This window comes from Pteropus vampyrus, unplaced genomic scaffold (assembly GCF_000151845.1).
Source record: "Pteropus vampyrus isolate Shadow unplaced genomic scaffold, Pvam_2.0 Scaffold553, whole genome shotgun sequence".
Lineage (NCBI taxonomy): Eukaryota > Metazoa > Chordata > Mammalia > Chiroptera > Pteropodidae > Pteropus > Pteropus vampyrus.
The window spans coordinates 881826-904963 of NW_011889334.1; the positions used below are offsets into that span (position 1 = coordinate 881826).

The 23138-nt window shown below is 44.7% G+C and overlaps 1 protein-coding gene across 10 annotated transcripts in view; it reads left to right on the forward strand.

Moving 5' to 3' along the window:
- GABBR1 (gamma-aminobutyric acid type B receptor subunit 1) overlaps positions 1–19838 on the forward strand; it is a 29555-nt gene extending 9717 nt beyond the window's left edge. For 4 of the 10 annotated variants that reach the window (XM_011384012.2, XM_023525372.1, XM_023525370.1 and 1 more), the window contains 15 exons: positions 975–1076; positions 1516–1581; positions 2050–2241; positions 7215–7457; positions 8075–8138; positions 9374–9451; positions 10794–10944; positions 11411–11543; positions 13239–13355; positions 13445–13552; positions 13980–14073; positions 14829–14956; positions 15551–15679; positions 15879–16022; positions 16784–18180. In XM_011384012.2, coding sequence (XP_011382314.1) covers positions 975–1076; positions 1516–1581; positions 2050–2241; positions 7215–7457; positions 8075–8138; positions 9374–9451; positions 10794–10944; positions 11411–11543; positions 13239–13355; positions 13445–13552; positions 13980–14073; positions 14829–14956; positions 15551–15679; positions 15879–16022; positions 16784–16957 — 1923 coding nt within the window. In that variant the 3' untranslated portion in view covers positions 16958–18180. Of the gene's footprint in view, positions 1–974; positions 1077–1515; positions 1582–2049; positions 2242–7214; positions 7458–8074; positions 8139–9373; positions 9452–10793; positions 10945–11410; positions 11544–13238; positions 13356–13444; positions 13553–13979; positions 14074–14488; positions 14767–14828; positions 14959–15550; positions 15680–15878; positions 16023–16783; positions 18181–18657; positions 18699–18822 lie in introns of those variants that run through there. The other 6 variants (XM_023525369.1, XM_023525373.1, XM_023525371.1 and 3 more) reach the window with 6 other exon arrangements.
- Positions 19839–23138: the final 3300 nt, after the last annotated feature.

Genomic DNA, 23138 nt, shown 5'->3' on the forward strand with positions numbered 1-23138 from the left:
CAGGGAAATGAACGAGCTGAATTTTTAGGACCCTTTCCAACTTTTTGGTTTTAGGACTTTTTTTTTCCCCCTTTTGATGATTTGTTCTTCAGACAGATAAACCCCAAGTGACCCAGTTTATTAAAGTAGGTATATTAAAGTAGGGACACAGTAAAGGAGTGAATACATGGTCGAAACCCAGGGAAGTAGCAGATCCAGAGGCACTCAAGGAGGTGGTGGGTGTGTGTGAACAGGAACAGAGAGAATGGAGCTATAGAAATGGGTACAGGGAGGAGTGAGGGAAGGGTAATGGGAGAAAAAGATGTATATGGAAATAGAGACAGAAAGGTAGAGAGAGAAAGAAAGGGGGAGAGAGAAAGAGAGGTGACAGAGGCAGATAGACAGGTATATGTACATGAGTCAGGTAGTTGGCTTAGAGAGAGATGCTGGCAAACAGAGAGAAAGGGGAGAAGGGGATTTTTGGAGGTAGAGAGGAAACACATGACTCTACTTGAAAAAGACAGCTTCTTCTCTTTTATGTTATTCTTTGGATTGTCTAATCCACTCTTATGTTCAGTGGCCTTTAATCCTGCTCCCACTTTCATTCAGTGATTCAAGACATTCATCTCTGGTCCTTTTGTCTGTCTGCCCACTTGCCTCTTGGGGCTGACATCGTCTTATTTATAACAGACCGCCTTGCCTTTTCCTGGTTCCTGGTTCCTGTTTCCTTTTCCCCATTTTTGCTGTCAGTGGTGGTAAGAGGGTGAATGGGGTGACTTCTGTGGAGGCGCTCTCCATGCACCTTCTCACTTGGAAGCCATATCCTAAGACTCCAGATGCTTTTCCTTGAACACTCTTTACCCCTGGGACAGAAGATGTTGAAGGAAGGTTCAGAATTGCCATTCCTTTGTTGAGTATGTGATCCCCAGGTAACATCTCTGGTCTTTACCCCATTGTACACCCTATGTTTTTTCTATTTCTCGTTCCCACTCAAGACTCTGGACGATTTGGAGGAACGAGTGAAGGAGGCTGGAATCGAGATTACTTTCCGCCAGAGTTTCTTCTCAGATCCAGCTGTTCCGGTCAAAAACCTTAAGGTGGGATGGCCTGGAGTGGTAGACTCAGACTGCAGGGGGACGAGGTTGAGGAAACAGTGGTGGGCTGGAGAGGAGAGCCGGGTGGGGGAACGTTGGTGTGTTTTTGTTTTTGTTTTTTGTTTTTAAATTGAGAGATAAGTGACATATAACAATGTCTAAGGTTAAGGTGTACAACATGTCGATTTGATAAACTTATATATTGCAATGATTGCACACTAGTGTTAGCTAACACCTCTGTCACAGTCACAAAATTTTGATTTTATGAGACAGCACCATCTCCTGGGGACATTTAGCTTCATCTTCCAGTTGACATTTATTCACTACCTATTGCACAGAGCCCTGCACTAAGTGCTTCAGCACAGGAATTCAAAGCTTGGCTTAGCCCCTCTGGCGTTTCCAGGTGTCCCTCAGGAGCTCTGTTTCTCTCTCCATTCTGTAGCGCCAGGACGCCCGAATCATCGTGGGACTTTTCTATGAGACTGAAGCCCGGAAAGTTTTTTGTGAGGTGGAGTTGAAATATGAAGAGGGAGGGGGACTAGGCGGGCCCTTTGCCTGGAGTTTCTCATGAGATCGCCTCTCCACATCTTCACTCAAGTTGATAGTAGATGATCTGAGGTGATGATTAATATGATGTCCCTGTCTGTTGGCTCTAACTCCATCTCTTGGCTTCTCACACACACAGCACTTTCTCCAGATCTCATTTTCCTACTGCTTTGCGTTCCTGGAGGAGACTTTGAATCCTATCTTTTCATACTGGCTAGAAAAGGCCACTTAAAAATAGAGGCTGGGGAGGAACTTAGAAGAGTAGTTGAGCCTTTCCTACTCACTCCTCCACCCCCAAAACTTGTAGATGTCTCTTTTCAATTCTCTGTTCTTCTCTGATTCCCTAGAGGCTGAATAGTGTCAAATGAGGTAAGACAAAAAAAAAAAAAAAAGAAACAGAGACCCAGCCCTCCCCATCCTTTGCATTCAGGTATACAAGGAGAGACTCTTTGGGAAGAAGTACGTCTGGTTCCTCATTGGGTGGTATGCTGACAATTGGTTCAAGACCTATGACCCGTCTATCAACTGCACAGTGGATGAAATGACCGAGGCGGTGGAGGGTCACATCACTACTGAGATTGTCATGCTGAACCCTGCCAACACCCGCAGCATTTCCAACATGGTGAGAGTGTGGGGACTTAGAAGCTGGCACCTGGGTAGGTGGGGAGGCCTGAGGGAGCCTTGAAGAGGAGGGGAGCAGGTGTGGAATTTGGAGGTATAGGGGGCCACAGGGCCTCTGCCCACCCTAAACTTGTTTGTGCCATGTTTCCTGTAGATTCCACCTCCGCTCTGACTTCCTCGGGCAGGGAAGAGAGAGGAAATGAGAGTGGTTTGTTCAGTAGTCCCCTGATGAGTAGAAGGGCTGTTACCATGGAAATGAGGAGCAGTTGGCAAGAAGTCAAATGAGGGAGAGGCGTTAGTGATAATACAGATGCTGTTTATGCAAGCACACCTTTACAGGACCGCTGTTCCTGGCAGAAATACCTTTTATTTTCTTGGTGACTTCAGAGCTCTTTAGAGCTTAATATTCACCCCTGGTTGATACTCAGCTTGGCTCCTGATGCTTTTTTAAGGATCCTATTTTAGAACTTTAAACGGAAAGGGGACTTTTGAAATTAGTTAGTCCCAGATAGCTGGTTAGTGACAGACAGGGAGCTAGAAGACATTCTCTGATTTGGGAAGGCAGAGGCAGCCTTGCAGGTGAGGGGCACAAGTGAAAAGAGTGAATATGAAGAGGCTCCTTGCCTGCTCAGCCCTACATCTTAAGGGGTAAGTGATGGTTATAAAGCCCCCAAATATCCCATTAAAACAAAGTTGTAGTAACGGTTGTTTTTGTGTAGTAAACCAGGAGCTCGGATATATAATTTCAGTGATCCTCACAGCAATAGTCTGATGTAGATTTTTCATTTCCATTTTATAGGCCAGGAAATTGAGACTCAGAGAGGTTAAGTGACTTGTCTTAGCTCATGTAACTACTGAGTGGTCAAGCTGGAATTGAGTCCTAGTTGTTGACTCTAACTCCAAACCACTCTGCCCTATCACCTTCCATGGCAAACCATGAAATGTCTGACTAAAAGGTTTGTGCTTTCATAGCCTAACATTGTTTAGTTGATGGCAGTTTTTGAGCAAGAGAGAAAGAAGATTCAGGAAGTTTATTCTGGCAATGAATTGTGATAGAAAGGCCTGTTGCCTTGTGGACTCTGATCATGGACATCATCCTGGGATAGTCTAAGGGACGCTGTATTTAAGGTATCTTGGTTGAAAAATACAATGGAAAAATTCTGGAAGTCACATCCCTGTAGCACACCTGACAGATGTCATCCTCGAGGACCTGGGGAAGTAGAGGAGCTGGTAACTGAAGTTGAAAAGGCTTTTTGGTGCCCTGAGCCCGGACCTTCCAATTGTGGCTTATGCTTCCTAGCATTGAGCTAGAGGAGCCCCTGACAGGAAGCAGGGATCTGGTTAGGGGAATAAAGGGACATCTGGGTTTTAGGGCAGAATGAGTTGGAGGTCTCTTTTTGGCTCTTGGTCCCTATAGAAAGATGTGCCTGCCTTCGAGGCTACAGGGCTTCTAGTGATACCAGGCCTGCTTGGGCCTAAAATGCCAGGTGGAAAAGCCAAGATTTTCCAGAGGGTTGAGGCAGTCTTAACAACCAACCAGGGAAAAGATTATAGATGAATTAAACAGGACCAAAAGAAGTGGATTGGAAGCAAGAGTTGGTCCTAGGGGCCCAGAGCCATGGCGATTTAGAAAAGAAGCAAAATTGCCTTTACTCTGTAAGGATGGCCTTAAGTTTAGATCAATAGTTCTGAAACTTTAGCTTCCATCAGAACCACCCGAAGGTTAGTTAGTACACAGATCACTGGCCTCTTTCCTTGGAAGCTCTAATTTGTAGGTCTGGGATAGGCCTAAGAATTTACATTTCTAACAAGTTCCCTGGGGATGTTGATGCTATTAGTTTGGGGACCACATTTTGAGGACTGTTGGTTAGAGCAGTGGTTTTCAACCAGAGGTTGCAATATCTAGGGACAATTTTGGTTGTCACAACTGCTGTGTAATGGGTAAGCCAGGGATGCTTCTAAAACATCCTGCAATGCACCAGACAGTACCCCACAACAAAGAATTATCCTGCTCCAAATGTCAATAATGCAGAAACAGTTTAGAGAAAGAATCCAGGAGTCAGATTTGGGAGAATGGGTTAGAGAGGTTCTGGAGAAATAATATAGCTCTGGGCTAGAGGGGCAGGTGGGAGGTGGGGTAAGATTGTGAGTAAATTCTGATTGGATTAGAGGTTCCATCAGATCTGGGTGCAATACAAAATAAAAACCTACCTCAGGATATGCATTTTAGATCATTGTCAAACATCCATTGTCACATATAGAAATAGATGGGACTGTTAAAAAATTAGGATCATAAATTTACGCTCGGTTACTTCACTAATTTCTATGGGTATGGAATTTTGGTGGTTGTTCTGTTTTCCTTAAGCTGCCTAATAACATTTCCATTTGAAAATTTACAACCATATCTTTGCTGACCCAAGGGGGAAAGATGTTTTTGGTAACTTTCGTTATAGGGGGAAGAGCCAGTGGCACCACCAGTGGCCAAGCACGTTAGTGGTAGTGACCTGGAACCAGCAGAGAGTATGAGGATCTGGGCAGGGGATGGCATCATGCACAGTAGATGAATCCCTTCCCATCTGGGTGATTTTCTGATGTAGTATTTACTTTGAACTGCAGATCGGATAGACTTGGAGGCTGAAGGACTACTTAGAAAGCCTCAGCCTAACTGCTGTCTGTCCAACAGGCGCTCTTGGAGAGAAGCATTTCAGCTTATAGAGACAGTGTAGGGTAGTTAGGAAGAGTGGGGACACTGATGCCAGGCAACCTGAGTTTGTTCGAATCCCACCTCTGCCATACACTAGAAGTACAACTTTAGCCAAGTTAAACTTTTCTGTGCCTCAGTTTCCTTATCTCTAACATGGGCCATAAACTTCATGGGATTATTTAAGGGTTAAAGAAGTTAATATATGTATTTTAGAAAAGTGCCTGGTACATTGTATGGACAATATAAATGTTAACTATTATTATTATTGTTATTATTAGCAACACGATTCCATGTGGGGATGGATGATATTAATGAAACATTTTAACAAAAGAATTAAGACAACTTGGTGATTTGAAAGAGTCTAAGGTGATTCTAAGGATTCAGTCTCATGTACTGGGAAGCGATGGGGAATGAGGAAAAAATTGAGTTTAGTTTTAGATATTTTTAATTTGAGATCATCAATCGTATAGTTGCAGATGTTTTAGAGACAGCTCAAGATATAGAACTTGAAATACTGAGCTGGATTATAGATCTGAGTTCAGTGACAAAGATAAAGTTGAAGTATAGGAAGTATAGGAAAAGTCACAAAAAGAAAATGTAACTTACTTTAAACTCAGCATTTTAAATATGTGTTATTTCATCCTTATAATAACTCTTTGAGGTAGTATTTTTCTCATTTTAAAGCTGAATAGCCAACTACTGAGGTTTAATAACTTGTTTGAGATTACATAATGGGTAAGTAGATTAGTTAGATTTGGAATCCATCCATCTATTTATTCAATAGACATTTTAAAACAAGATTTATATTATTTTTTAAAAGCAACTTAAGTTCATAGCAAAATTGAGAGGAAAGTGTAGAGATTTTCCAGTGTCCCCTGCCCCTGCTCATGCACAGACTCCTCCATTATCAACATGTCCCACCAGAGTGGTTACAACTGATGAACCTACACAGACACATCATTGCCACCCAAAGTCCAGAGTTTACATGAGAGTTCACTCTTGGAGTTATACATTCTGTGGGTTTTGACAAATGTGTAATGACACGTTTACCATTATAGTATCATACATATTATTTTCACTGCCCAATCCAATGGACATCCATTATTGGCTGGGCACAGTGCTGGGTGCCGAGGTGAAGAAAAGAATGGAACCTAGTCCTGTCCTCAAGGGAAGTAGAGTCCGGGTCTGTCTGTCTTCAAAACCCAGGCTGTTTCCACTGCACTACACTGCCTGTCCTTTGCATCTTTTACTCCCTTGGGTCTACAGAAAGTTGAACAGAAAGAAACGTGGGCAGGGCATGGGGAACGAAGATTTTTATTTGTTCTTTCATCTATTCATTAGAGTGTGTGTACATTCAAACATTACAAATCTAAACAAGGTTGTGTAGTGCCCCTGTGTATTATGTGTGCCTTGCCAAGAGCTGGCCACTGAGCCAGTGTGGTTTCTGGGAGATAAGGAAGGGCAGATGTGATTTTCTCCATTATATGGTAGACATTTCCAAAACCTTAAAGCAATTTGTGTATGGTCATTTAGCTAAGCAACGTTACTGCCAGGTATAGAAATTCAGGTCTCTTGACCCATTTCATGACAGAGTTAAAGGAGCTGTCATTCTATTTAGCTTTCTTGGAAAAAGAAGATAGAGGGTTGGGAGAGGCATGGGTAGGGATCGAATGATACACTTTAAAACCGTGAGGGTTGTTTCTGCAGCACTCAGTCTTCTGAAAAACATCTTAGAGACAGTGCACTGAACTCACAGGAGGATGGTAAGTAGTTGGCACACTAAAGAAAAGTCTTCCTGGTTGACAAGCCAAGTGAGGAAGGCTGTGGTGTCATCTTTTCTAGGATCTTTCAGAATTGGAGAAGCTCTTTGGTCTTGGGTCAACTATTGGGAAAGGCTGAAGGATGAGAGAACAACATTGCAGCTCTTCATTGGAATATCCATGTCTCTTGTTTTTTTCTATTTCTACTTTCTGTCCTTTGCCATTTATTATGCACAATGTCTATACATTAAACTTCTCCTTTTGTAGTTCTGAGCTAGCTACTGTACACACTAAGACCATTAGACCCAGCTAATCCCTACTTTAGTCACTTCCAATCTAAGACAGCCACTTGGGTATAGTTAAAGATTTTAAGCATATATATGCTCAGTCTGACAACATGAACATAAGCCGTGTCTATTCAAGTCAGAGTGTTGGAGCCAGAATCAGATGCTCCCGCCACCCCGGAATCCTTCACACACCAATCCTTTCCTCCTATTCTTCCCTCCCCAGACATCACAGGAGTTTGTAGAAAAACTGACCAAGCGACTAAAAAGACACCCTGAGGAGACAGGTGGCTTCCAGGAGGCACCGCTAGCCTATGATGCCATCTGGGCCTTGGCATTGGCCCTGAACAAGACATCTGGAGGGGGTGGCCGTTCGGGTGTGCGCCTAGAAGACTTCAACTATAACAACCAGACCATCACTGACCAAATCTACAGGGCAATGAACTCCTCGTCCTTTGAGGGTGTCTCCGTGAGTTCGAGCAACCTCCTTTACACTCCCCTGTCCTCCCATTGAGAGAGAGAGAGAGACTCTCCTTCTCCTGGAAACATGCATTCTCTGTCTCCCTCAGTTACCTCCCTGAGATAATCCGTCTCAGACTGAGGAAGTAGGGACCCTCAAAGCAGAAAACCTACAAGTGATTAGAAGGGAAAATTGGTCTATTTCATTTCTTTCAACCCCTCCCCTCATTTCTTTTGGGTCCAGATATTTATGGCTCAGATAAAAATTATAGGATTTCGAAAGAGGAAATGGTCTGAAAGATCATCTCCTTATTTTTAAACTGGGGAAATTAGTTTCCAAAGGGGTTTGGTGACTTGCTCAGGTCACAGTTAGAAACCAGGTCTCCTGGTATTCTATCTGGGGATTTTTCCCATTCAAATCTCATGGGTGAAACTTCTCAAAGAATAATGTGTCTAAAATCTAGGGTATGGGCATCTGGGGTATGTCCTATATGCAGGCAAATGCCATAAATAGAATTCATTCAGAAGATCAGTTAACATCAAAAACGTAGGGATTCAAAGAGTCCTTGATGTTCACTCTTGCTTGTATCCCCTTTGTCTGCCTCCACATGTTCCTCTCCCTCACAGGGTCATGTGGTGTTTGATGCCAGTGGCTCTCGGATGGCGTGGACACTTATTGAGCAGCTACAGGGTAAGTGCAGGAGCATAAAGGGACAGGGGAAGTCAGGCAGGGCCAGGCTGGAGCTGGGCTAGGACATTGTCTGGTAGAAGAACACCAGGAGACACCACAAAGTGGCCTTGATGCCTCCCCACCTCCTGCTCTTCTCTCTAACTGTGTTCATCAAACTCTTTAATAATAATAATAAAAAGCTCATGTATGGGTGATTTCTTTGAGTTGCAGTAGTTATGTTCTTGAAAAGTGGCATGCACTTTGTAAACAGCCACTTTCTTTTCCCAGTGGCTTCCATTTTAATTTCAGAAATTTCCCTTTGATGGCTTGGGTTTAGAGGTTAATGACCTGTCACTTGCATACCCATGGACTCAAGGAAAGCTGCATCTAGCAAACCTTTTATTTTTAAAGGGAATCCCTTGAATTTCCTTGCTATATAAACAATTTTTTTTTTTTTGGCAATATGTATAGTTTGGCTTTTCTAAGTTGTATTTTCTTACGACTTAGCACACTTATGTATTTGCAGAACTTCTGTGAGTTAATTTTTCAGCTTCACCCCACTCTCAGCCACTTATAGCATGGCCAGGAGAGCCATTTCTTGGCTTCCTGTGAAAAGTTTCTTTCTTTCCTTCTCCCACTTCCCACATCCTTTGAGATCTTTGTATCCAGGACAAAAGGGAATGGATTTCAGCCATGGTGAAAGGGGTATGAGTTGGCTTTTGATGGAAAAGTTATGGTAACTGGGCCAGTTCTAGAACAGGTATCTTAGAAGTGACTGAATTCCTCTTTAAGAGGCAAGTGCAACTTAGCTAAGGAAATAGAACCCAAGCCAACCAACATAAGAGAAATTTATAAAATTAAAATGAAAGCCACTGGGAAAATAGATTCCGTGATTTTGTCTATCATGAGAGGGACAATAAACAAATGTTTAAAGCTTTCAAAGCTAGAATCAAAGTGAGAAACATCTTGCTAAAAGAGGCGTGAGTCTGTAGAATGAGTGGCCAACATTGGAGTCTTCTTCACTGAAGGGCTTTACACATGTGAGATATTCTTGATTTGAGGGATCCACTTTACATTGCTTTTAAGTCACATTGCTTATTCAGATGACCCCTCAGGTCCTTTGAGTATCTTTCAGGGCTCAGGTGAAGGGAAAATCAGATACAACCATGGAAAGCTACCTTAGGGAAATGGCTAGTTGAGAATGCCTAGGATCAGTTCTTCACCTATCCATGGTCACTCTATTGTCATCTGCCCAGGCGGCAGCTACAAGAAGATTGGCTACTATGATAGCACCAAAGATGATCTTTCCTGGTCCAAAACGGATAAATGGATTGGTAAGTGGATCCTGTTTATATTTTCCCTTCAACCCCTCTCAAAAAGGTTTACAGAAAAGGGTCATGCATTTGAAGGAAGATGGGGTGGTAGGTGCCGTTAGGTTGAAATTTACCAGGGAGATGGACCAGGGGCCAGGGTTAAGTGAAAGGGAATAAAACATCCAAGGTGTGGGTAGGGGAGACTGGCGTATTTGGAGAGGGAATAGGTGGTTGGTAGCAATGCTCTATTAAAAATAGTACATTGCTAGGGTAACTGGGAATTAGAGGCAGGGGTTGGGCAGGGATGGGAAATGGAAACTCCATTTGGGTTTCCCAGATGTTCTGGTGCCTTGAAGTATCTGAACCAGCTACTTCAGGCCTAGAGCTGCCTCTTTATCTCTGTCAGGAAAATGGTTGCTTAAACTATAGGAGAGGATGGAAAGCCTCATATAATTGTCTTCTGCTAAAATGTGCTTTTTAAAGAAGGAAAGTAAGCAATATTCTTTGTGTGCTTGATGGTCTAAAATAATAAGGAAGGGGTAAAGATACTAAAGGTGAGCAAAAGGAAGGATAAAATAAAGGCTCAGCATCTTAAGGATGGAGGGGAGGCACAGCCATTGGAGATACCTGCCATCTGCCCACCCAACTGAAATCTAGTAGTTCCCAGCATTGCTAGAGTTTTGAAATTTTTTTTATAATTTGAATTTAGGGCAGTGTTCTGTACTGCTATAAATGCTGCATGGCCTAAATTACTTTTTTTTTTTCAAGCTTAGCAAATTGAGATTAGCTTTTTTTTTTCCTCCTCTGAACTCTGACACATTTGAGCTTTCTCTTAATATTAACTGGAAAACACCTTTGGGAATTTTACCCTGCCAGGGTTAAAAATCACAGATTAGTTTTTGTTTCTATTTTTTCCCCCTAAAGTTAGGAGGCCAGATTAGATACTTTGAGGCTGTTTTTGAAGCTTTTGATGTGCGTTTTAAGAAACCTCATAAATTTCTCAGCTATCTCCTTCTTTTCTTCGCCATTTTCCTTTCCTGCAAGAAAGACAGTAAAACAGAAAGAACAAACAATAACAAACGAAGAAAAGACTACAGCTTTGGTGATACAGCTCAGCCTTTCTCAGCCTCTAGACAGGACATTTGCTACATTTTCTGATCTCATTTCTGATTGCTCCCTAAGAGCCCTCCACCTGCAACAGCCATGACTCAGAGCAGCTAGGGCCTCATGTCCTCACAGCCAAAGTTGTGATTGTCCATCAGTAGCTTTGTTCTTTGCTCTTCCTCCTGTCCCACCTTCATTCCTTTGTCCTGCTTCCTTTTTCTTTCCCCTTCTCCCTGTCTCCCACCTGCTTGTGCTATAGGAGGGTCCCCCCCCGCTGACCAGACCCTGGTCATCAAGACGTTCCGCTTCCTGTCACAGAAACTCTTTATCTCCGTCTCGGTTCTCTCCAGCCTGGGTATTGTCCTAGCTGTAGTCTGTCTGTCCTTTAACATCTACAACTCCCATGTCCGGTAAGTGTATCTTCTGGCATTTTTCTTGTCCTGTTTTCTTAATGATAATTGAAGGGAGTAAGAATCACCTGTGTCACTCTGAGGCCATGTGTCATTGAGGTTTTCACTCTGACTTATTGTTTTCCCAGTGATTACTGAGAACGAAAGGAGGGAAAGCAGATATAACTCCCATTCCTGCTCCAAAGCAACTAACTGAAAAATAAAAAAGACTTTGGGGCCAGGCAATGCAGTGCAGGGCTCTAAATAGAGTCTGTGCTGGCAGGCCCTCCACAGCTCTATCTCTCGCCCCCTGACTATGTTGGTTTTGTCTCTCAAGACTCCGCTGCCTGCTCCAAGCCTGCCTTCCTTAGTCCTGTGGCCCTGAGGTTGAGTCAGGTCATTGCATGGCATTTGGAGAACTGAGCCTCCCTGGAAAAGCTATAATTCTGCTCTTCTCCCTCTCCCACCCTTCCTGCCTCTGCCCTAGTTATATCCAGAACTCACAGCCCAACCTGAATAATCTGACTGCTGTGGGCTGCTCGCTGGCGTTAGCTGCTGTCTTCCCCCTCGGGCTGGATGGCTACCACATTGGAAGAAACCAGTTCCCCTTCGTCTGCCAGGTAAGGCTGGGCTGGGCAGATACCTTGCAAAATATGGCTCTCCCACTCCCTTCAGCAACACCTTCTGTGATGTATAGTTCTCTGCCTTTTCTTCTTGTCTTTCCCTGACTCTTGTCCTTGTTCCTTCTCCTAATACCACCCCTCTGATATGTTTGGCTTCATCCTTCTTTCTGTGCCTCCAGACATTTTCATTCTGTAGTTCACTTGTTGGTTCCAAGGTTGCCTTGGAGAGAAGAGGAGGGAGTACTGAGGACGAAGGAAGGGGGTCTGCACAAAGGACCCCTGAACAATGGTGGCTTGTCTTCGCTGTGGGGGCTGAGAACAAGAACTGTGGGTTGCCTGTGAGAGCCTTAGTTGGGGCTGGCAAAAACAGAGGCAGAAATCTGAACTGTCAGCCAGCAGAGTTGTAGGGAAGGGACTACTGTTATATAGGGAGGGAGGCCCGGGACTCTGGGTACATGGAAGATTCTGGGGCTGTGTGGAAAGGCTGGTTTCAATAGTGATATTTGTGTGGTTCTATATTATGCTAGTGGGAAATACCACCCTTTTCCCTACCCACCCTTACTTCTTCCTTTCTTCTGCCTTGTACCTGTCTTCATCATGCATCTGTACACATGGCATTTGCATGCACATGCACAGCCAGTTCACCAGGAGCTGTCTGTTTCCAGCGAGACCAGAATGCAGTAGGAGAGGCAGACAGTTTACTGTGGTGCAATATGAGAGATATCAGAATAGGGATGTATGCAAAGTGCTGTGGTAGCAAAGGAGAGAAAGCAGTTTCACAGAGTAGTTGGGCAGACAGCTAAAAAAGTTGGCATTTGAATATTGAAGGATGCATGGGATTTTATTAGCTGGCAAATAGGCTAACAGATACAAAGGAGAGTAGATTGAGGGAGAGCGAGCAGTTCAGCACGGCTGGAGTGTGTGGACTAGGTGAGGACCTGGCGATGAGCCTGGAAAGTGCCGCGTCTAGCGAGTGGTAAATCCTGCCACGTCCAGCGCGGCCCTGGAAAATAAACCTGAGTGGGAGCAGTGGGAGATCGAGAAAAGAAAGAACACAGAAAGCTGGGATCAGGAGGTCCACTGCCCACTGATGGTGGACAATGGCGCAGTTTTATTTTTGCAAGGCTGCTTTTATACAAGAGCATACAGTTGCTGGCTAGGGTAAGATCATCCTCTGCACAATCACCCAACCCACACCCTGCTATGATCTTTTGCAGTCTGCTCACAGCTTCCCTGTCTTGGAGCAACACTGCATTATTCTCCCTCAGTTCGTACTTCTCCATTCTTAGGAGGGTTCTTGAGACAAGGCAACCCTGGTTGCCCTCACAGATTGCAAGGGCCTTGTCAGCTTGCAGTCCGCTCTCCACAGGAAAGGTGGGTGGGAGTATATTGTGAAGGGTCTCATGCCACATCAGAGGTGTCCAGACTGCAACCTGTAGGCACTGGGGGCTGTCAGAAGTGACTGGCCATTAAAACTAGTAGGTTTTAGCAAGATCACTTGGTGGCAAAGTAAAAGATGGATTGGAGGAACTTGTTAAAGGTAGGGAGACTCTCCTCTGCTGGCTTTCTCTGCCCCGCACTGTCCCCTACTGGTTGTGTCTTGCCTGTTCCATCCTATAGCCTGTCCCATCCTCACCACAGTCCCGCCACCTGTCCCACCCTATTCTTCCTCTGCCCTCTCTCCTTTCCTAGGCCCGCCTCTGGCTCCTGGGTCTGGGCTTTAGTCTGGGCTATGGCTCCATGTTTACCAAAATCTGGTGGGTCCACACAGTCTTCACAAAGAAAGAGGAAAAGAAGGAGTGGAGGAAGGTGAGCTGCTCCTCACTCCCAGCCCCTAGTGCCTTGGCTGTTGGGATAGAGGGTTTCCGCTGATATGCCTGTGCTCCGTGTTTACCCAGACCCTGGAGCCCTGGAAACTGTACGCCACGGTGGGCCTGCTGGTGGGCATGGATGTCCTCACTCTTGCCATCTGGCAAATTGTGGACCCCTTGCACCGGACCATTGAGGTACTGCTTGAGAGGAAGCGTCAGGAGACCGAGTGGCCTCATTGGCAGTTAAGGCTTTCGGAGCTGTGCGTGGAGGGAAGTCCCCTTGAGGAGGAAAGTCGTTCTGCAGGAGACCGCTTTCCTGCCTTCTGCATATCAGAGTTTTTTCTCCTTCCTAAAAGGAGCCCCATCAGAGGCCTTTGGATTCATCTGAAGAATAGAAGTGGGGAAGGGTCTGAGAAGGATGTGTAGACTTTCTGGGAATCATGGGAGTAAGCATTTCTAAGGTGTTCAGGCAAACACTTCCAGGCCTAGAGTGGATTTGGCCTCCAAACTGGGGGTCTCATAGGAAAAGAGGGAACAGAGTTGGGAGTCAGGGACTGAGCTGAGGTGGAGAGGGTAGGGGAGGATGGCAACCATCTTTTCTGTCACCCTATTTCTCTCTTAGACTTTTGCCAAGGAGGAACCAAAGGAAGATATTGATGTGTCTATTCTGCCCCAGCTTGAGCACTGCAGCTCCAAGAAGATGAATACATGGCTTGGTGTGTGGGATATGGGAGAAAGGAGTGGAATGATGGAGCAAAGGTGGGGGGATGGGGCAAGGACAATAAAACTTACTGTTTGGAGGCTGAAGGATCTTTGGAAAAAGAGATAGAGGTCTTATGTCAGCCCCGTCTGAATGTCCTCCTTTTGGTTATTGGACTAATCTTTTCTGAGAATAGGGGCGAGTTGGTCTTTTGCATTGAGGAGCTTAGGGTCTAAAGAAGGGATAAGGTAGAACTCGTGTTCAGCAGAGGGATCAGTGTGGATGGTCTCATCTTCATCATACCTGACACCATCTGTGTCTAGACAGCTTCCTAAAGTAAGGCCGGGGCTGTGAGGGCATGGGTTTGGGCTCCCTCTGGCCTTTTTAATATCACTCTGATCTATGACCACAAATGGCAAACTTATCCTCAGTCTGGAAAGCCAGCTTCCTACCTGGACGGTATGAGGTGAGAGACTGCGTGTGGCCCAGGCTCTTGCCTGACTGACAGGTGCTCATGACCATCATCTTCCCGTGTGACATGGCTGCTAGTCCCAAGAGGAAGCCATGAGGTGCGAGGGAGTTGGGTGGACATTGGAGGGAGTGGACAGGGAGAGGAATGCTAGATCAGAAAGGCTCAATTGGAAAAGAGGCTCCTTTGTCCATTGTGGAACTATAAGAAAGAGCAGCAGTAGGTGATAGGCATAGAAAGGATGGGGAATGAATGGGAGTATGGAGGTCTTGTTGCCCTACGACCTTTTCCTGCTGTTGTAGGCATTTTCTATGGTTACAAGGGGCTGCTGCTGCTGCTGGGTATATTTCTTGCTTATGAGACCAAGAGTGTGTCCACTGAGAAGATCAATGACCACCGGGCTGTGGGCATGGCCATCTACAATGTGGCGGTGAGCTCCCTGGACATCTGGCATTGACCCTGGGCACTGACTATAGCAACTCAGTGGGGCAGCCTGAGAAGAATCAGGCACTAGATCTCGGATGGTTGGGTGGAAGTCTTAAAGAGTTTTTTAATGCCTTGGATTTATAAAGCATTTTATAGTTTGTAAAACACACACAGACACTATCTTATTAATCTTGACACAAACACCCAGTGAAGTGGATATTAGTATCCCCACTGCATAGGCAAGGAAGCAGAAGGAAAGAATTTGGATTGCTTGTCTGTGGTTCACAGGCTGGAATCTGAATTTAGATTTCTTGTTAGGTATGCCCACAGACTGACTCCAGGCCTGTGAATGTGTGTATAGAGATCATGGGAGCTCCTGCCTTGAAGGATGGGTTGACCTAGAACTGGAAACTGCTTTAGGACAGTTTATTTAGGATTTTTCTTAAGCTAGAATTGAGGATGACCCCAAGTTTGGATCCTTTTGAAATGGAAAGTTCACTGGGAACCTGACCTCACAGACTCTATCCTGGGAAAAGAAAACCCGAGATCTTATCTGAGCCTGCAAATCTGAGACTCCCTAAACACACTCTGCCCCCAGGTCTTGTGCCTCATCACTGCCCCCGTCACCATGATCCTGTCCAGCCAGCAGGATGCAGCCTTTGCCTTTGCCTCCCTCGCCATAGTTTTTTCCTCCTATATCACTCTGGTTGTGCTCTTCGTGCCCAAGGTGAGGTTCTGGGTGTTCTCCCACTCTCTAGCCTGTGCCCCTCTATCCCTTCTTCCCCTCTGCCTCCTCCTCCCACTTCTTCCCTTGTTTTGGGCTGAGCGTGTCTCTCTTATTTTCATTCCTTTCAATTCCGATCCACCGTCAGCTAATTGACACAGTCCCTGCTTAGTCATCCCATGTCTCAAACATTCGCTCCCAGATACGCAGGTTGATCACCCGAGGAGAATGGCAGTCAGAGGCGCAAGACACCATGAAGACAGGGTCATCGACCAACAACAACGAGGAGGAGAAGTCCCGGCTGTTGGAGAAGGAGAACCGCGAACTGGAGAAGATCATTGCTGAGGTGCGTGCTGATGCAGGGGGTGCTGGTAGGGTCCAGGAGGCTCACATCTCAGGTTGGGTTTTATGAAGCCATGTTCGAAGTAGGGTCCAGGTACGTGCGATCTATTGAGGGAGGGTCTCAGGAGAAAACTTGCCAGGGAGTGAGTGGAGGAGCATAAGGAAAGGGAGAGTTGAGTAAGGATTCCTTCTCATGTAAAATCTAGTGTTGGCCTCATCAGGTGGAGAGAGGCTCTGGGGCATGAACTGATGAACTGCACTATTGACTTGACCCACTGGAGGAGAGGGAGTGGCCAAGGGCTGTGAGTGGCATGTTGCTGGGGCAGCTATGAGCCATCAGCAGCCAACGCGCTCAGCAGCTGGATGTTGAGCATCCCCTCCAGTAAAGGGGATCTGGGCAGGCATGGTATCCACTGTGCCCCAGGCTGTAGTTGGAGGCTAGTGCAGTGCCAGAGTGGGGAATAATCAAACTGGGTTGACATGACTCTGTGTATGACTTATTGGAAGCTGTGTACACTGGCCTTTCCCCCTCCCTCATTTTATCTACCCCCTTTATTTCCCTGATCTTTTCTTCAATTGGTGTTCCTATTACGTTCTTTTGGCTTTTCTTATTCTTTTACTGATTCCTCATTTTAATTTATCCGTCCATCTACCCTTAAATCCCCCCTCCACTGCATTTTTCTCTGCTGTTCCTCCCTTTTCCTCCTCCGTATCCTTTTATAACTTCCCCTTTTCCCACTCTCCCAATTGTTTTTCTTCCTCCAGAAAGAAGAACGTGTCTCTGAATTGCGCCATCAGCTCCAGTCTCGGCAGCAGCTCCGCTCACGGCGCCACCCTCCTACACCCCCAGACCCCTCTGGGGGTCTACCCAGGGGGCCCCCTGAGCCCCCTGACCGGCTTAGCTGTGATGGGAGTCGAGTCCATTTGCTTTACAAGTGAGAGGTGTGTGAGGGAGGACAGGCCAGTAGGGGGAGGGAAAGGGAGAAGAAGGAGGGATTGAGAGGAAGCAGGGGATCCCTACCCTCAGATGGGAAGAACGTGCTATTCCATCCCACATCTTGTAAATACACGCCCCTCTGTGAATTCTGGGTTTATCTGAGTTCCAGTACCCTGGGAACCAGACTCTTTTTTTCTCTTATTTGTTCATACAATTTTATGTCACTACTTCATAATCTAGTTGGTACCTTGCTTGAAATTTCTCACTCCTCAGCAGCCTCACCACATATACCTTTTCCTTCTCCACACTGCCTCCCAAGATTGTTCCCTTTGGTTGTGTGTTTTTCTGGGGCAATTAAGGGAGAAGAAATGGGGACAGATTTGGGAGCTGCTTCCAGTGGATAGTTGGTGAGAATCCTGAACAAAGGAAGGTACCCCTGACTGAGATGGATAGATGGACCTATGAGGTGGGAGGTGGTGTCCCTTTCACACTGTGATGTCTTGTGGGGAAAGGTCTCCCTGAATCTCAATAAACCAGTGAACAGTGTGACTCAACACCTGTCCCTTACTGTGAACAGAGAGGGCTTCAGTCCACGGAGGGAAACTTGGAGGGCTCCATGTTAATGGAAAGGCACTAAAGGGGAGGGATAGAAAGAGGTGTTTTAGTAACTCTTTGAGGGCTTAGCAGGGCAAAACAGGACACGATTAGGGCTGAGTGATAACATTAATGGTTAAAAGTGTAGAGTCAGACTACCAAAGTGTTAGATTCCACCACATGCAAAAAAGTTCCTTAATCTCTATTCTCCATGTTCTCATTTGTGAAGATAATAGTAATCATTATCTATCATCATCACCATCATCATCATCATGACACATTACTTTGTAGGCTGGATGCAAGGACTAGTGCTTAGGATGGTTCTTGGCCCATGGAGTATGTTGGGTAAATGCTAGCCACTGTCACTACTGTTTAGTGAGTTCTCTAACAGTGATGGACACATATTGGGAGCCTGGAGCATGTGGCTGAACAGACGTGAGGACTCTTCTTCCTACGAACTAAGAACAATAATAAAAAATGTTGACTGCTAGGAGAAAGTGGATGAGATGACCCGTGAGTGCTTCCAACCTTAAAAGTCTTTGTCTAAGAACTCTGGGCATCTTGGAAGGGTTTCCTATCCAGAAGGAAGAAAATACTGAATGGCCAATGAAAATAAAATGAACAAACTTGCCTGGGATTTTTATAATTCTTTATGCCCTATTGAGGAAGTGCTTTATTTTTTTAAAAAAGTTAGTTGATTATTATTTTTTTTATGGTGACATTGGTTAACGAAATCCGGTAAGTTTCAGCTATACTTTTATTTACATTGTATGTTCACCTCCCATAGTTAGATTTCTTTCTGTCACCACATATTTGACCCCCTTTTACCCCATTTACCTCCCTGCTACCTCTCCACCCTGCTTTCTGGAGGAAGTGTTTTTTTGAAGCTCAACTTTTGTCTTTCCTTTTGGCACTGTGTGATTTTTGCAAAAGAGCTGCAAGGGTTGGATAAGCCCTGTCATTTCATTATCCTATTTCAGAGCCAATTTCTGAAGTTCCATGAAAGCATTGGTGGGTTAAATCTTAGACCAGTACTTGAAAACCATTCCACTCTGATTATCTGCCTTGGACCATTTGGACTTAATTTAAGTTTCCCCTCTTCCCACAGTGGAACATTCTCAAGGCAGGGGGAAGAAGCCAATGGAATAGGTAAACCTGCAGTGTGGAAAATGAGCAGTTGGCTTCAGAAGCAGCAGCGGGAGCTATCTATATACCAGCCCTGGGTAGGACCTCAAAGACCAGAATTACCATCTCACACTTTCTTTGCTCTTAGGTGTGGTGTAAGTTACAAACAAAGGATCAGAAGTTCTGCTGTGGCCAAGGGTGAGCCAGACATACTTTTCTGGCAGGAGTGCAGAAGCCAGGCCAAATAATAGGTCTGGCAGAGGCTCCTGGTGGAATGGGGAAGTGTTGCCAGGTGGTGAGACCACCTCTCTCTCAGCAGTTCTGGGAGGAGTCACTCGGCATCTCCAGCCCTGCCTCTATCAGGATGTGATTCACCTTCAGGCTTCAGATCTCTTTCTGACTTTGGAGCACCCTGGACCCTATAGACTTTCTGCTAGGCCTTGGCGGCCCTGCTCTGCCCTGACAGCCTCTTGTCTCCCTGCTCTAGTCACTTACTGATAAAATTTCATGAGCACTTTGCTGTTATGTTAGTTTTGTTATCTTTTCAATCAACAAGTTGTGATCCGGAATGTTGCTGAGACAGACACTATACACTAGGCACTAGGGGTAGACCCATGAGCAAGATAGGCTTTTATGAGGTATACATTTTCAAAGTGGGAAGATGAAATAAGTAAGCAGATGAAACAGATGAACAGGATAGCTTGAGAGAGCAACCAGGAGTGTTGGGCATCTCGTAGTTACCAGCTCTGATGCTCATGGAAGCCCTGTAGGGAAAGTGTATGTTCATATCTGTTACCTGGCAAAAAGACTGTCTCAGGGTGAGGAAGGCTCTTGTCCAGGGTCACACAGCTAATAATGAGTAGAGCCAGCATTCAAGTTGCATATATTATTGTTATCTATTGATGCCTATCTTGTTACCTAGAGTAGCCTAAAAAAATCAATAAACATTATCTCTCACAGTTTCTGTGGGTCAGAAATTCAGAAAGGTGACAGTGGGAATATCTCTGGAAAATGTGAAGGCAAGGGCTGGAGTCATCTGAAAGGTCTGTACGTGGTAGGTCTTGGCTGTCAGCAGAGACAGCTAGGGCTGTCAACTGGAACTCCTGCACTGGCCTCTCAGTGTGGCCTGGGATTCCTCATGACATGGTGACTGAGTTGCAAAGACAAATGTTCTGAGAGAGAGATGAGAGAGCCAGTTAGGTTGAATCTGTATTTTTCTTCTGACTTATCCTTGGAAGTCACATAGCATCACCTCTCATATCCCATTGGTCTGGGCAGTCTCAAAGCTGTGTCCAGATTCAGGGGGAGGAATCAGTGACCCCACTTCTTAATGAAATGAGTGTCAGTCACATTGTAAAAAGAACACTTGGGATGGGATAAATATGTGGTTGCCGCCGCCTTTGGAAAAAATGATCCACCACATCTTGTCTGCCTAATCCAAAGGAAGTGTTCACTCTACTTCACCACACTGTCTACCCTCCCAAGCTGATCACCCAGTCTTGTCTGTTCACTGACTTTCAGCTTCTTACTTGGCCTTCTGGACACTTCAGGGCCAGCTGTGGTCCCACACTTAGCCCTTTCTGCAACTGTGGCTCTTACTACCATCCTTTGTAATTTTAGGCCACTCTGGACAGGGACTTTTTGTTTATTCACTCAGACTTTTGAAGAAGGGAATTCTGTTACTTTGCACTTCATGGTCCATTAACTGAAGGGGAATCAGGATGAACTTCATGTCATGTGATTCCCCAAATAGGGGTGATATTCAAAACACTTTACCAGTATGGCATCCACTTACGAGGCCCACTGGAGCAAGAAAGGAAACACTAGAGACTATCACATGCAGGATTAGCCCCAGCACCACTGGCCCCATGTGGTGAGACCTACGGGGGCCAGGCACTGTGCCAGGGGCTGTGACACAGGTGAGTGAGGGAGACAGTCATGCTGAAGTCACACTCATGCAGCACAGAGTACCTGCTCATGTTTAGAGTGTAGGGGAGGAAGAATAATCTTTTTCCTCTACCCATCTTGGGTTCTCTAGCAGGGGTCCTGTAAACTAGACTGGCAAAAGATAGATTAGCAAGAGAGAAATAAAGAGAAGTTTGTGTCACACACGTACACGTGGGAGCGCCCAGTGATGAGCAACCCAAAGGGGTGGTTAGGACTGGGGATTATGTATGGTCTTAGGCTAAACAAAGGAAAAGGTGTTTGGGCTTCTGGGTGAGGCTGCAGAGGCAAGTAATATGAAGGTGATCAGGAAAAGGAGTAAATAAAGTGGTTTAGTAAGGATTGTTATACACATTTAAGTCCATGTCTTATCCATTGACAAAAAAGTTGAGTCCTTCCTCCTACAGGAGAGGGAGGGACCTCTACAAATGTAAATTTCCTTTAAGGAAGGAAAACTCATGCCTTGTTTTTAGAGCTTTTCCAGCATCTGCTTGTCCTCAATAGCCTTTAGCTCAAAATAACCCATCTGCCAAAGAAGCCTATTTTGGGGTAGTATATTCTGATGACCTTCAAAGTTGTTAATTCCACATAGGAGTTGTTAATTCCACATAGGGGAAACTAGGAAGGCTGGCTTTGCCAGGAGTGGAGGGATGCAATGGGAGCTGGGCCCTGTACATCGGTTCCTAGTCATGATTCAGTGAGCTTTTCAAGAAGTGACCTGGTGACTAGAATAGGCAACTAAAACTCTGAGGTTCTAGAATTATATCCCTTAAATGTTTCCAACTCGTGTTATATCAGGTGGATAGGTAAGCGCCCTCCCTCACGAGGCCCAAATCTTGTTGTATTAAAGCATCTATAAAGGATCTTTTTTTCTAGTTGTATTCAATTTAGTATCTTCTATAAAGTCCTAAAATAATTTATACCTTCCTCATGGTAAAACTGTGGTGTCATAAGAAAGCCTGTGCCCACCTGTGCGTGCAGTGTCAATGAGAAATGACACTAGGCTTTGTGGTGGAGAAAAATTGGCTATATTATGAATGGCGCCACCCAGGGGATCAGGAAAGCTAATGCTCAAAAGCCCAAACTCTTAGATGGCTTACAGACAAGAGGTTTTATAGGGCAAAAATCATAAGTAATCATGAATAAGGGATTGGGATTGTGGTCTCATTGATTGGTCCCTGATTAGGTAAACCGTTAATTTTCATCTTCCAGTCATTTGCTTCCCTCATGGAGTTGCTTTGTCAGGTTTCAGGGAGATGGTAGGGTCGTTGGTCACTTTCTGGGATGAAAAACATCTTAACAATGTGTATTAATAGATTAACTTGGTGTGTAGGAGTGGAAGTTATACATCTTATGACCCTTATTCATTGTACGCTATTATTATTTCTGCTGTCTTGGTTATTTATCCCCCTCCCCAACAGTCTAACAGGACCTAGGGTAAGTAATTTCTATTACGATTAACAAGCTGCTGTATGACTTCCTTTCTGTGGCTTTTAGTCCAAACTAGTTGACAAACCTATTTTGTATTAAATATATTTTTTTCTGGGGATATTAATTCTCCAGCTTCATTGGTGTAACTCCTTCCCCCACATGTTCCCATTCTTATGCACAACATGCTTTAGCTCTTTCCATGCAGTAAACCAGCAAATATTTCATATTAATTTTGTTCTCTCTGCTGTGGTTCAAACCTCTAGGAAGAATTCTCTGATCTCCACACCACCCAAGCGCTCATACAGTTTATTATTTTGCTTCCAACTCAGTTGTATAAATGTTGCTTCTGTAAATTTGCCTGTGACCATCTCTATCTCCTTTGGACCTGCCGAGGACCATGATTGAGTAACCTATGTTGGATTTTCTCTTAGAGTATCCAGTAGATAACTTTCCACATTGAATTAATTTGAGATAACATGTTAGTCCTGAAGCTGATGTTATTCGTTTATTCAGCAAATCAGGTTTCATTATAACAGATTCTATTAGATGGCTTCATTTAATTGTCTGTTATAGAGTCTGTCCCCTATAGTAAAAAGGACTCTACTATACACGAACATTAGGGCCTCTGGACTTAGGAAGCTGATAAACAGGCAAAGATAATAAATTTCTCAGGTCAGTGAGAGAAAGAGGATAGAAGGGGTTATGAGGAATTACATAAGTGACTTGAAAAGTGGAATTAAGGTTAGTATTTATAGGACTGAGATTAGTATTATTAAATGTAAAATGGGGGATCTACATTGAAATCAAGAAGCAGTCTAACAATGAGGCTGAGGAGATAATAAGATTATTACATGGATGGCTAAAATGAAGATTAGGATTGAAATAGAGTTAAGATGATGTTCTGTACTGATGCCAGGGTAAATGTCGAATCAAAGCCAGTTTGTGTTGGGACTAGAATAAAGTTAGGATTTTCCTAGCTTTTCTTGTTTTATCAGCATGTACCCAAGAAGAATTTGGTATTGTTGCCACTGCCATGGAAAAGCTGGGCAATAGCAACTATGCAATTGGCCCTCCAGAGCCCTTTACATA